Source organism: Empidonax traillii, unplaced genomic scaffold (genome assembly GCF_003031625.1).
Source record: "Empidonax traillii isolate 1590-97213 ecotype Southwest subspecies unplaced genomic scaffold, ASM303162v1 scaffold34:size3740991, whole genome shotgun sequence".
NCBI lineage: Eukaryota > Metazoa > Chordata > Aves > Passeriformes > Tyrannidae > Empidonax > Empidonax traillii.
This window is the reverse complement of record NW_020955227.1, coordinates 1,513,018-1,524,986: the sequence shown is the minus strand read 5'-3', so window position 1 is coordinate 1,524,986 and position 11,969 is coordinate 1,513,018. Positions and strand designations below refer to the sequence as shown.

Genomic DNA, 11,969 nt, shown 5'->3' with positions numbered 1-11,969 from the left:
ATGATTGTGTGGAGGGGTAAATCACTGCTGAGATGAGGGTTATGTGTGGATGAGGATGGACGCTGTGACAGGGCTGGACTTATGTTCAGCTGCTGTCAAACAGCACCCACAGGTCCTTTTCCAGCTTTCCAGCCACTGTTCCCCCAACCTGGAGCGTTCCATGGGGTTGTTGTGATCCAGGTGCAGGACCCAGCACTTGGCCTTGTTAAGCCTCAGCCCCTTGATCCAGCCTGTCCAGATCCCTCTGCAGAGCCTTCCTGCCCTCCAGCAGATCAGCATTCCTGCCTGACTTGGTGTCCTGTGTGAACTGCCTGAACTTGCTCTCCATCCCCTCGTCCAGATCATTAATAAAGATATTAAACACCACCTGCCCCAATGCTGCCCCTGGTTTTTGGGGTGTTGCTGGATTTATCTCCATTCCCCACCGCTCTGGGCCCAGCCATCAGCCAGTTTTTTGCCCACTGAACAGTGAACCATCCAAGCCATGGATGTTCTGCAGGAGAATGCTGTGGAGAATGGTGCCAAAGGCTTTACTAAAGTCTAGGTAGACAACGTTTTGGTCTGAAAAAAATGACTTGCAGTAAGATCGTAGGTCTGATGCTTTTACCTGGATTTGGGGAAAGTGCTCTGACTTTATTTAGAAAGCTGTTTACATTCTGCCTGTGTACAGCTTAAGTCCGGGTCCATAAAGCTTCTAGATAATGTATATTTATAAAATAATGATGTTGGCAGCGTGCTCAGCGCTGTGGAGTTAATGTGGCCTCGTGCTGCTGAGAGGGTCAGAGCGAGAAATAGATCCTGCTTTTACCACCATAAATTATTAAGCTGTCTTGGCATGTCATGTACTGCTGTGTGGCAAAATGCTCTGGCTCTTGCCTGATCCTGAGGCTGCTGAGCCTCTGTGGCAACCAGCTCTTCAAATCTCAGGTCTTCAAAGACTTCCAGCACAGAACTGCTGCCACCCCAGCTTTCATCTGCCACGAGTGACGGTCCCGCTCGCTGGGAGCGGGTAAAAAGCTGCCACTGCTGATTTGTGCCTGCCACACAAAGCCTGGTTTTGGGCTTCTTCTTGTAAATGTGAAGGGGAGAGGTGTCTCCAGAAGGGTGCTGATCCTCCCTGTCCTGATCAGTAGTGATACACCAACCCCATCCTTACTGCACAGCTCTCCAGGGCTGTCTGTGATGCCCACTTAGAGCCAAATAAATGAGAAACAGCAGATGAACGCTGTGGCAATCAGCTGCAGACTGGTCTGAGGAACAGGGTCTTGGAGACCTGGAATACTGCCCTTAGGGAGTGTCAGGATCAGGCACAGGGAGAGGAAACCAGCCATGGCAGTGCTGCTTGAGTGTGCTAAAGCGTGCTGCTGCAGAGGACAGCCTGCAAAAATGTCATCCTGGGACTGCTCTCAGAATTTTTTGATCCTGGAGCTTTTCTTATCAGCAGCTGTACTTTGGTGAGACCAGGGAATGATCTGGCAGGGCTGGGTTGCTGGCAGGTAGGCAGGAACAATCCTTCTTCTGCATGTCCTTCCAGTAATGAGCTGGTGATTGCATCAGGACTGTTAAGTCCTTTGATGGATGTATAAAAGCTGTATGTCTAATTGCTCTTTGAATCCATTTCTGCTTTGGATCTCACAGTATCTTTGGCACTGAGCTTTGCAGCGTAATGTGGTTGTTGTTTCTTTTCTAAGTCCACTTCTGAGTAATTCCATCAAACACTCTCTTTCTCATGTGCAGTGAGAGGTAACAATTGTTTGCTGTTCATTTCTCCATATAATTCATGACTTTATGGAACTGTTGTATCCTCTGCTTTCCTTTTCCAGCTGCAAATCTGAGTTATTTGATGTTTTCTGAACGGCTGCTGTCACATACTTATCTTTGTCCTCTTTCAATTTGCCTTTCCTGTGTCTACTCTCCCTTTTTAGCTGTGACACCAGAATTGCATAATAAATTCTTGTAGTGCTGTAACAGTAACTTCTGTTCTGCTCTTAAAAATGAACTTCTTGCCTTTTTCACTGCTGCAGAGCACTGGATGCCACTCTGAAGGTATTGGCTCACGCTGAGTCTGAGGGGTTTTGTTTGATAACTGAACTAAATCCTGTCATGTCGTTTATAATTAGGGTTGTTTTTTCCCGTATTCGTTGCTTTGCACGGGATGACTTTGTGCTGCAGGCTTAAAACTCATCTTCAGGAACTTCCTGTCTGTAGGGTGAGTTTCACTGGAGAAACATTGAGTTCCTGGTTTGTTTGGGTGGGTTTTTTTATTATTATTTGGAGAAAAGAAAAAAAAAAAAAAAAAACTTCCTCTCTTCAGCGCAGCCGGGATTCGTAAAGCTCTGGGGCTTTCTGGACCTCCTCTTCTCCCACTGGACAAATTCTTCAGGGAGACAAACCTGGCCAGACCTTTTCTCTGCAGAATGACAGGGAATCTTCCTGTTTTCCCAGTTGCCCAGGTCTTTTTTTCCAGCCAGACAGAGCTGGAGGGGCAGGTGTGCAGAATGGACCCGTGGGTGATTCCAAAGGTGCTGGTGCTGTGTGTGTGCTCTGGCTCAGCAGTTGGTGCTGTTCCTATGGGAATGTTTGTTCTGATAACCCTCCTGTGATTCTGTGCAGGGTGGGAGCTCACAAGTCAAGGCTCATTCCATACCTGAAGAAGCAGAAGAAGCAGATCCCACTCTTGTTTGGCTGCTTTAATGCAGAGGTTTATGTTTAATCTCCCTGCAGAAGTTATGCCTGATTCCTGCCTTTATGCCATCATTTAAAGCCTCCTGAAGTCAGATCTTTTCCCTGCCCCACATGTGCAAGCTGAGGAAGTGGCTCTCTTGGATCATGAATATTTAGGGCTGTAAATGCCCACGACACACATACAAGCGCGTGTTGTCTGTGCCACTTGCACACACAGGCTTGGCCAAGAACACCCCACCAGCAGCAGGGCCACAAATAGATGCTCCAATAGGAAGTGGTGGTGGTGGCAAAGCTCAATCTTGTGGTAGGATGTGGTTTGGGGGCTGTTGATTCACATTTTTGCATCCTATACAGGTTAAGCTGATGTGGTGAAGCTCGGATATTTCCACCGAAAGAATGCTGGGTAAAATGTTGAATTGGAGCAGAAGTAGATGCTGAATGAAGGCTGAAAAAAATAGCCTAGTGTGTCTGAGCTATGTATAGTGCTGCACGTACTTATCTCCTGGCTGCCCAAAAATGAGCTATTGCCTTCTGTATCTGTGCTTTTGGAGCTCCAGAGGATGTCCAGGGAAGGCTGGACTTTAAGAAAAGGGCAGAATTTAAAACTAAACAAACCCCAAGGTATACATTAAATAGATTCTCCTTTTGCATTTTTGCAGAGATTTTGTCTCTGTTCTTACCGGTTGGAGGAATTGCTTTAAAATTCCCAAGCTTAGTAAAATAAGGGACAATTAGTTTTTATAAAAAGGAGGGGGATGCTGCTTGCTAGATCTAACTGGACTTCAAACCGTGGCTCTCCTGCATGTCTCCTTTCCCTGGGAATAAGTCTGGGAGCGCACTGGAGCGTGAGAGGAGATGAGAGTGACATCAGTAATCAGGCTGGGAGGCCCCCGGAGCTCTGTGCGGTGATCAGCGCTGGCCTTGCTCTCAGAGCTCGCTCTGCCTCCTTCACTGGGGATTTCCACTCCTTTCGGAGCTGCTTTAGTTAGGGCAGCTCTGCCTGGAGCTGCTGATCCAGTGAGGCATTTGTGGGCTCCCTTCAGATAGGGCTCAGCTATTTATCTGCCTCCTCCCCTAGAAAAAGTGGCTTCGGGATGTGCCTGTTTAATTGCTGTTAGCTACAGTAAGATGAAGTATGATTAATGCTGTCTGTTCTGCTCTAAATGGACAGCTGAAATGTTTGAGGAGCTTTTGTGTTAAGGTTTGATAAAGGACTTGGTGCCTGCAGGCAGCATCTGGGAGTGATGGTTTCTGGTTCTCCACTCTGGGACTTTTTGGATCTCTTCTCACACTGGACAGATTTAAGGAGAGAAACCTGGCCAATCCTTTTCCCTGCAGGAGGACAGGAAAGCTTCCCCTTTTCCCAGTTGTCCAGGGTGTTTCCAGGCAGAGTTGGAGAGGCAGGTGTGCAGAATCAGTGGGGGTTGTGTGCCTGTGAAGTCTGGGTGGTTTGATTTATTGGGAATGTTATGTGACATAACAGAGGATCTTAAATTTGGTACTGCTGATCCTATTTAAAATAAAAGACTACTTGCTTAAGTATTCCTCCACCATCTGCACAAGAAATAGAACCCCCCCCAGAAGATAAATTATCTGGTTTGGTTTCTACTTGACAAAATTATTTCTTCTAGTCTGGAAGTGCTGAGTCTTTATGTACTGTGGGTTAACAGAGTGAATGATCTGAAACACGGTGATTCCTTGATGATGAGCTCTCTTCAGCTGGTAATGCTGGAAGTTAGACTATTGGAAAGTATTCCTAAGGCTTCCAGGGTAGTTTGATTGTCTGGTGCTTTGCCTCATGAATTCCTTGAAGACAGGATTCATTTTGTTGAGAGTTTCTGATTTATGTAAAACCATAAGGGGCTTGATTTTCAATTGCCAGGTAACTGATCCTGTCACTGACATCCTCTTTGTGTTGCCACAATCCGTTGCTGTTCTGCTTTGGGAGCATTTGGAACCCACCTGATGTGAGGCAAACCTGCCATATGGTGCAGGGAAAGTTTCAAATTCAGAGCCTTCCGATGCTTTTCAGGTTAAAAACCAAAATAGAACCTCACTTCAGTGAGAGCCTGGTGTGCTTGGGGATTTTGTCCTCCAAATCTTCCTAATTTCACTGGTGCAGACTGAAACTCCTGCTAGTAATCCTTGCTGATGCTGTTGCTGGTTCCCGAATCTAAACTCCAGTCTGGGATTCCAGAGGCTTCCGTGCACTGTACCTGGTGTAACCACAGCTATGTGGCAATACCATCAGCAGCGTGAACTTTGTTGTAGCAGGGCAATAACTTCTTTATCAGCCCCAGCACTCAGAGATTGAGGTTAAAGTCCTTTTTGCCAAGTGCTGCTTTAAAATGTGGGTGCGTGGGCTGGGGAGACTCAGGATCTTGCAGTGGAATTGATCTAGGAATGAGTCCAATGCTCAGCCTTGCAGAGGCATCCTGTTTCCTTTAGAGAGGAGAGAGGAAGGATAGATTTGTGTGGGGGCTGATCCTTTTGTGTTTAGTGATGGGATGGAGAGGATTTGGTCTCAGCACCAATGCACAAAGACCCATGTCTGCAGTTGCTCACTGGGTTCATACAGTGGGTTTGTGGTGACTTCTGTCTTTAAAGACTCTCAGGTGGACAGTTTTCAACTCTTCTGATATGAATTGCTGATCTTGGAGCAAAACTACTCTCTTTTTGTGTTTCCCTGGAATTTATGCTGCCATCTTCTCTCAAAATGCTTCTCTGTGTGTGTGTCCCTTCTCTGGGAAGAGAGGCAAGAGAAAGATGGATCTAAACACACAGCTGCTCTTTGCTGTTGCTGCCCTCTTCTGTGTCTGGGATCGTTCAGGATAAAGCTTTTGAAGGATCTTATGACCTATTGTGAGGTCCCACTGCTGCTCCCTGATTGTCCCTGGGGGACAACCAGACCATTAGTTATTTGGTTTGGAGGCTCAAAGCCCCTTTTGTGTGATACAAGTGGGCTACTGGTTGAAAAGGCAGGGTCTCCTTTATTTCCCTGTTATCTCCTGCTATGTTTAGCTTTTTATTTCCTCTCCATTTTGCTAATGCTAGTGTTCATGCAGACACATGGTGAGACAGATTAGGAAGCTGATCCAGCTGAAAACTAACCCATTTTAGTAAGGGAGTGGGAAAGGATTTGTTTGGGGAGTGTTTGCTGGTAATTGGTGGCATAGGGAGGCAAAATGAATGAGGGGGAGGGAAAGATGCTGCCTCTTTTGCAGCAGCCTGTGCTTGTGTTGGATTACAGTGACTCTGGGCCCACACCCGTGGTCATTGTTGTAAATTGGGGGGCAGCAATATGCTGAAGGATGCCAGGCTCTTCTCATCCCTGATTTTGAGCCTGCACGTGAGCACTGCTGTCTCCTTGCCTTGGCTCCTCTGGGTCACTCTGCAGCCCAGGTTGGCCCCTCTGCTCCCGGTGATCCAGGGCTCCAGCTGAGCCATGCTCTGATGGCAGGCAAGTTACCTGTGAAGTTCAAACTGATCTGTGTCTCTTGTTTGTTTCCCCAGGTGATTTCTCTGGTCAGCTTTTAGCCTATTTGAGTCTTGGCCCAATATTCATTATTGTTGGCTTTGTAACACTCATCATATTCAAGAGAGAGCTTCACACGGTGAGTCCTCCTCTCCCTTCCCAGCCTCTCCTTCTGACTAAAGCCTTTTCCTTTGTCACCTGGTGCTCCTGTGTTCACACTTGTTTTTCTCTCTTTAAAGTGCAAGCTTAGGTAAGGCATCTTCCTGTCACAGAACAGCAGGAGACACTTAGCACCAGTACCAGGTTGAAAGGCTGCTCAGCCTCTGCTGATTTCTCTGTTGCTCTGTGGTGTGTTTTGTACATGATCCGTCCAAAACCATCGAGGGAGATGTCTGAGGAAGTAAAGAATGCTGTTGCAGAGTGGGAACACTCCCAAGATCCAGTAGGATCATAGCACTTAGTAGGTTCCTGCAAGCTGGACAGCATATGCAGGAAATGGTGTGTGTAACTCGGGAGGATGTACTTTCTTAGAACTACTGAGATGGAAAAGGGGATACAAAATAAAACCTACAGATTCCCAGGGGAGTGGATCTGTCTTTAAGGGCTGCTTCCCAACTGTGAATTGAATACCAGGGACAGAAGAGGCTTTCTTCTGTCCAAAGTCTTGTAGCACATAATGCTTTCCGTCTGCTCAGAAAGGTAGTTGGGAATCAGTGTCCTGGATAAATTCTGTATAAACCTCTTGTAACATTTACCCTCAGTAAACAGATAAAATTGGGGCCACTGAAAGGGTTTTGACAGCAGATTTCTAATACAGGGCCACGGTGTCATGGGAACCAGTGGCTTGAGGGACCTGGGAATGAGCCTTCTAACTGGGAAAGGCAGCTGTTAAGTTTTGGCAACCCAAAGGTTTCTTGTTGACCCAAAAGACAGAATGAGCCAGAGCAACTCTTGCACAGATTTATGGGTTTATACAGGGACTTGTTAGGTGTTGGTAAGGAGACAGTTGTGGAGGTTGATTCCCAGTTCTTCATGTGGGAAGTCACCACCACTGGGCTGGAGAGAGACACTGCCTGACCTGGGGCTCAAGATATGGAGTGAAAAATTCCTTCATCCTCTGGAATGGGACTGGGTGTTAAGGAGGCAGAGTGTCATCACCAGCTGGGAATCTCATCACAGCAGCAGGACTAATTTAGGGAAGGTGTACAGGCTTTGGAATTAAAGAGTAAAAATAAATGCTGCCAGTCTGGCTTAGCTCAGAATGTGGATCCATTTTGAACTGAAGACAGCAACTTCAAGATGAAAATAAGCATAGAGGGAAAAGACAGAAAACCTAAAAAGTCACCTTTATTTTAAGCTGTTTACCCAAATAACAGTGTCTGCACTCCCCCTGTTGGTCATCGGGAAAAGCCAATCCCCAAAAACCCACCCTGTTAAAAAAATGCCACTTTCTGCACTTGCTGGTGGAAGTGTCCTGGCAGAAGTGCTGTACAGTGTCATTTGTGTCTCATTCTATGTATCATCTGCTGAAAAGCTGCACATACACAGAGTGTTGCCAAATACACAAAGTGAGCTGAAAAATAAATGCTTTCCTTCCTCAGGTAGTGAATTTGGAAGCTGTTTTAACTCTAGCAGTCGAAAAAGAAAATTAGAAACATAATGTTTGGGGGTTTGTCAACAGAGAGAGCCTGATGAGTAGAAGGGTCTTTCAGAGTGGGTGACACAGCTGTCTTGCCTTCACAGATCTCGTTCTTGGGAGGGCTGGCGTTCAACGAGGGAGTGAACTGGTTAATAAAAAATGTAATCCGGGAGCCTCGGCCGTGTGAAGGTAGGGAATGGACCGTGGCTGTGGTGGTGTCAGTGGAGTTCTGAGTGGAGTGCTGGCTGTGAGGGGTTGGAGGGTATTTTCCCCTTTGCCTCATGTTGGTTTTGGCAGGCATGTGTCCTGTGCAGTGTGCACATATTCCAGCAGAGTGTTCTGGCTTCACATCTGGAGTGTTCCAGCTGCTGGGTACGGAGTAGGCCTTGACCATACTCTTTCTTCTTCTCTTCCCAGAAGCCCATTCAACAGTGACCACAAAATATGGGATGCCGTCCAGCCACTCCCAATTCATGTGGTTTTTCTCTGTCTATTCCTTTCTGTTCCTTTATTTAAGGTAAAAATTCCACCTCAGGTTTTGGCTGTTAATATGTTGAAACACCTGAAACACGTGTCTGCCTTGCTGGGTGCCACTTGAGTGGGATAAAGGAATTAAATCTGAGGCCCTGCACAATTTTTTTACTGAGGCCTGGCTGGATGGAGCATGTACTGTCTCCATCTGAATGTAGGGCTGGAGTTACCAAGGCTGAAAACTGGAGGGTGTGGGTGGGACCTCCTTTTACCTGTCGGGGTACAGGTCTCCCAGTTTTCTTTTTACAAGCTGTGATGGTCCCCCAGTGTGAGGGAAGAGGGGGAGAACAGGGAGGAGGAAAGGAGAGCTGCTTTCTCCTGTGTCTACTCAGTTTGTCAGTGGGCTTGTCTGCAATCTCTTAGGTAATACCTGTTGCCCACTTGCATGACCTTTTCAGTTCACCTCCCTTACCCAGGGTTTACATGCTGGGCTGTGCTTTCCTGAGGTTGCTGCTGGGGCATGGCTCTGCCTTGGGGCTCCACAAGTGGAGGAAGGCAAAACTCCCAGTCCCTCCTGGCTCTGTGGGTGATGGAGGGACTCTGATGTCTCGGCTCCCTGTTGCATATGCTCAGCATGTGCCTCTCACAGCAGCTGCAGTAACTGTGAGCGTTCTGCCGTCCATCACAGCAATCCCTGTTGACAGTGGGAGAGACACACAAGTGGCTTTCCGGCTGCTCTGTAACTGCTGTTGTGGGACAGGTTGCTGCTGGGATGGGGTCAAGCTGCCCATGGTTCCACTGGAGCAGGGCTTTCCTAAGGTTCCCCAGGGAGTGAGGACAGAGGTAAGGCCTGCTCAGCTCCCTGCCCTGTGCTAATGGCTCTCCGTCTCTTTCAGAATGCACCAAACAAACAATGCGAGGTTTCTGGATTTACTATGGCGACATGTGCTGTCCATCTGCCTCGTCACAGTGGCTTTGCTAGTCTCATATAGTAGGTATGGAGCAACTGTTTGTCTTATGCTCTCATACAGTCCCCTGGCCCTGTCACAGCCCCATCATTCCTTATCCTGCTTTTCTGACCTGATTCCCGACTGCGCTGTACAAGTCGGAGCTTTGTGGAAGTGGCCACGAGACCCTCCCAATGAGCAAAGGTGCTGCATGTGTGGTGCTTCACAGAAGCATTTATAAAACCCCAAATCAGCTGAGCTTGTACCAGTTCCCCATGGGCTCCATTCCCGTGCTCCAGCCTCGCTTCCTCGCCCTCTTGCCAGCACTAATCGTGGAATTGTTGCCCCATGCCTTGGCACAGCGGCCTCTGCAGCACATGGATTGCTACAGTTGATCAATCTGATTGTTTTGCTTGAGCATTAGCTAATCAAAACATTTATAGCTGTTTGGCTTGCAAGATTTGTGTTAAGATGAATAAATAAAACAAAACTTTGATCATGTTTTTTTTTTCCCCCCTTTAGTGGATTTAAAAAACCAATTACGTGCACACACACACACAAATACCAAGTGAGCTGCAGTGATTGGAAAACAGACAAATTCAAGCTAGAAGTAGGGCTGTGTTTTTCAGAGGAAAGTAATTACCTGTTGGCAGAGCTGACTGTACACTACAGCTGATTCCTTATTACTGATTATTTTAAATTCAGGTATATAGTCTAATTTGAAAAAAAAAAAAAAAGAGGAAATCAAGTGGCCTGTGCTAGGCAGAGGGTCAGATAAGATGATCATAATGGCTTTATGATATATGGGTGAAAAGAATTTTGAATGTAGTTCCTGCACACAGATATCAGGCAAACAGTGCAGCCTTCTGAATGGCTGTAAGCAGGGAGGAGTTTTTCCCAGTTTTTCTTCCCCCCACTATTCTTGCCAGCCTTTTTATTGAAAAAAGACACCACTCTTAACATCTGCAGGGTAACTCACTCACAGCATCTGCAGGTCCAGTGGAACCTCAGCTCTCGAGTCTTGCCTCCTCTTGTTTCAAAGCCTGTCTGGTGACTCTTCTCTTCCACTGCAGGGTTTATTTGCTTTACCACACCTGGAGCCAAGTCCTATATGGAGGTGTGGCAGGAAGCATCATGGCCATAGCCTGGTTTGCCTTCACACAAGAGATCCTAACTCCTCTCTTCCCGAGGATAGCTGCGTGGTAAGGCTCTTTATTCTGTGCAGGCTTGTTACAGATGTTAGCAATGAGAATTCCTGGGCTCTGTCCCAGTTTTGCATACTGACTGTTGTGTAACCTGCTTGTTCCTCCATGTTTTCTTGTGCATGCTTATACAAAGGACCGTATGTCCTCGATTTAAGGGTGGGGAAGAGAGGGAATTCAATCAACTGCTATGTTTGTAAAGCCCTGCTAAAGCTGAGAGGTGTGGCAGACTGCTGGAGGAGCTTTGCAAGCAGAACAGACCTTTCTTAATGAAAGTCTAATGACCTAGTAAAATTGCAAAGCCATTTACATGCAGTATAGTCTGGAAATACTGTATAGGGAAAGAAAAGAGTTTTTTGATTAAATGTAATGAAGAATCCTTTTCCCAGCCTGAAGTGATGGGACAGTACTGTTAAATCTGGAGCATATTCTGTGCCTTTTTCTTTTGGTTGTTTTTTTTTGTTAAATCATGGTGGAGAAAGTCTTAATTATTTCCCCCTTTCCCCCACCTTGTCTGTTTTCAGGCCAATTTCAGAGTTCTTTTTAATCCGAGACACCAGCCTCATTCCCAACATCCTGTGGTTCGAGTACACAGTCACGAGAGCAGAAGCAAGGTGAGTTCTGCTGGGGGGGAGGCTGTGGAGGAGCTGTTGCTGCTTTGACTCCTTAGATGGTCCCATCTCACCCATCTCCCCGCGCTGCCGTTGCAGGAACAGACAGCGCAAGCTGGGAACGAAGCTCCAGTGACGCCGGAACGCGGGACCAGAGTTTTACCGGAGACAAGACAAGAACAGAGACCTGGGAGCAGCAAAGGAGCCCTTAAACAGACAGACCAAAGGAACAGGCAGGGACCATACCCAAAAAAACCTGAAAGCCTTTGCTCTGCTTTAGCAGCTAAGCTGGATGCTCCCTGATGCATGTGGGACCGTGCAGGAGTAGAAGCTCATTTCCAACACAGATGCACATTGCCGGTCGAATGTACCATCCTGTCTACGTCAGGGGAGGGGGGAGGAAATGGCTGGTGTCGTGTTCGGGGGAGGGAAAACCAAAAAATGAATCCTTTCTGTGACTTTCTTTTTTTTTTTTTTTTTTTTTTTTTTTTTTTTTTTTTTTTTTTTTTTTTTTTTTTTTTTTTTTTTTTTTTTTCTTTTTTTTTGTTTTGTTTTTCCAGCATGAAATATACACACTATTTATTTATTTTTTTAAATGGAACTATTGTTTTTGGGGTGGGTGAGGCGTTGATTGTGTGTTTGGGGGTTTTTTTTGCCTTTTTTTTTTTAGGGTTTTTCTTTTGGAAGAAGATGACAAAACTAATCTCAAGTGGATCATGTTTAAGTAGGGCTTTTAACTCTTACAGACTTCTTAGGAGGGAGGGGAACTAGGATGGGGTGACCTAGACGGAAGGGAGAGGAAGACTTTCCTTTCTGCAACCAGTTTGGGAGATCAAAATCAATTCCAACTGCACTTTGTACAGACAGAAAGACAGACTATAAAGATCTGATTTTTAACACTAGTGACAGTTCTGCAGGGAGGCCTGCACGGATACCAGT

At 46.5% G+C, this 11,969-nt stretch overlaps 1 protein-coding gene across 1 annotated transcript in view; it reads left to right on the top strand.

Annotated features, from left to right (window-relative positions):
• Positions 1-11,503, top strand: part of DOLPP1 (dolichyldiphosphatase 1) — a 14,289-nt gene extending 2,786 nt beyond the window's left edge. Inside the window, exons 2-8 of the mRNA XM_027877731.1 lie at positions 6,199-6,299; positions 7,904-7,988; positions 8,217-8,316; positions 9,167-9,265; positions 10,291-10,419; positions 10,944-11,033; positions 11,130-11,503. Coding sequence (XP_027733532.1) covers positions 6,199-6,299; positions 7,904-7,988; positions 8,217-8,316; positions 9,167-9,265; positions 10,291-10,419; positions 10,944-11,033; positions 11,130-11,166 — 641 coding nt within the window. The 3' untranslated portion in view covers positions 11,167-11,503. The remainder of the gene's footprint in view (positions 1-6,198; positions 6,300-7,903; positions 7,989-8,216; positions 8,317-9,166; positions 9,266-10,290; positions 10,420-10,943; positions 11,034-11,129) is intronic.
• Positions 11,504-11,969: the final 466 nt, after the last annotated feature.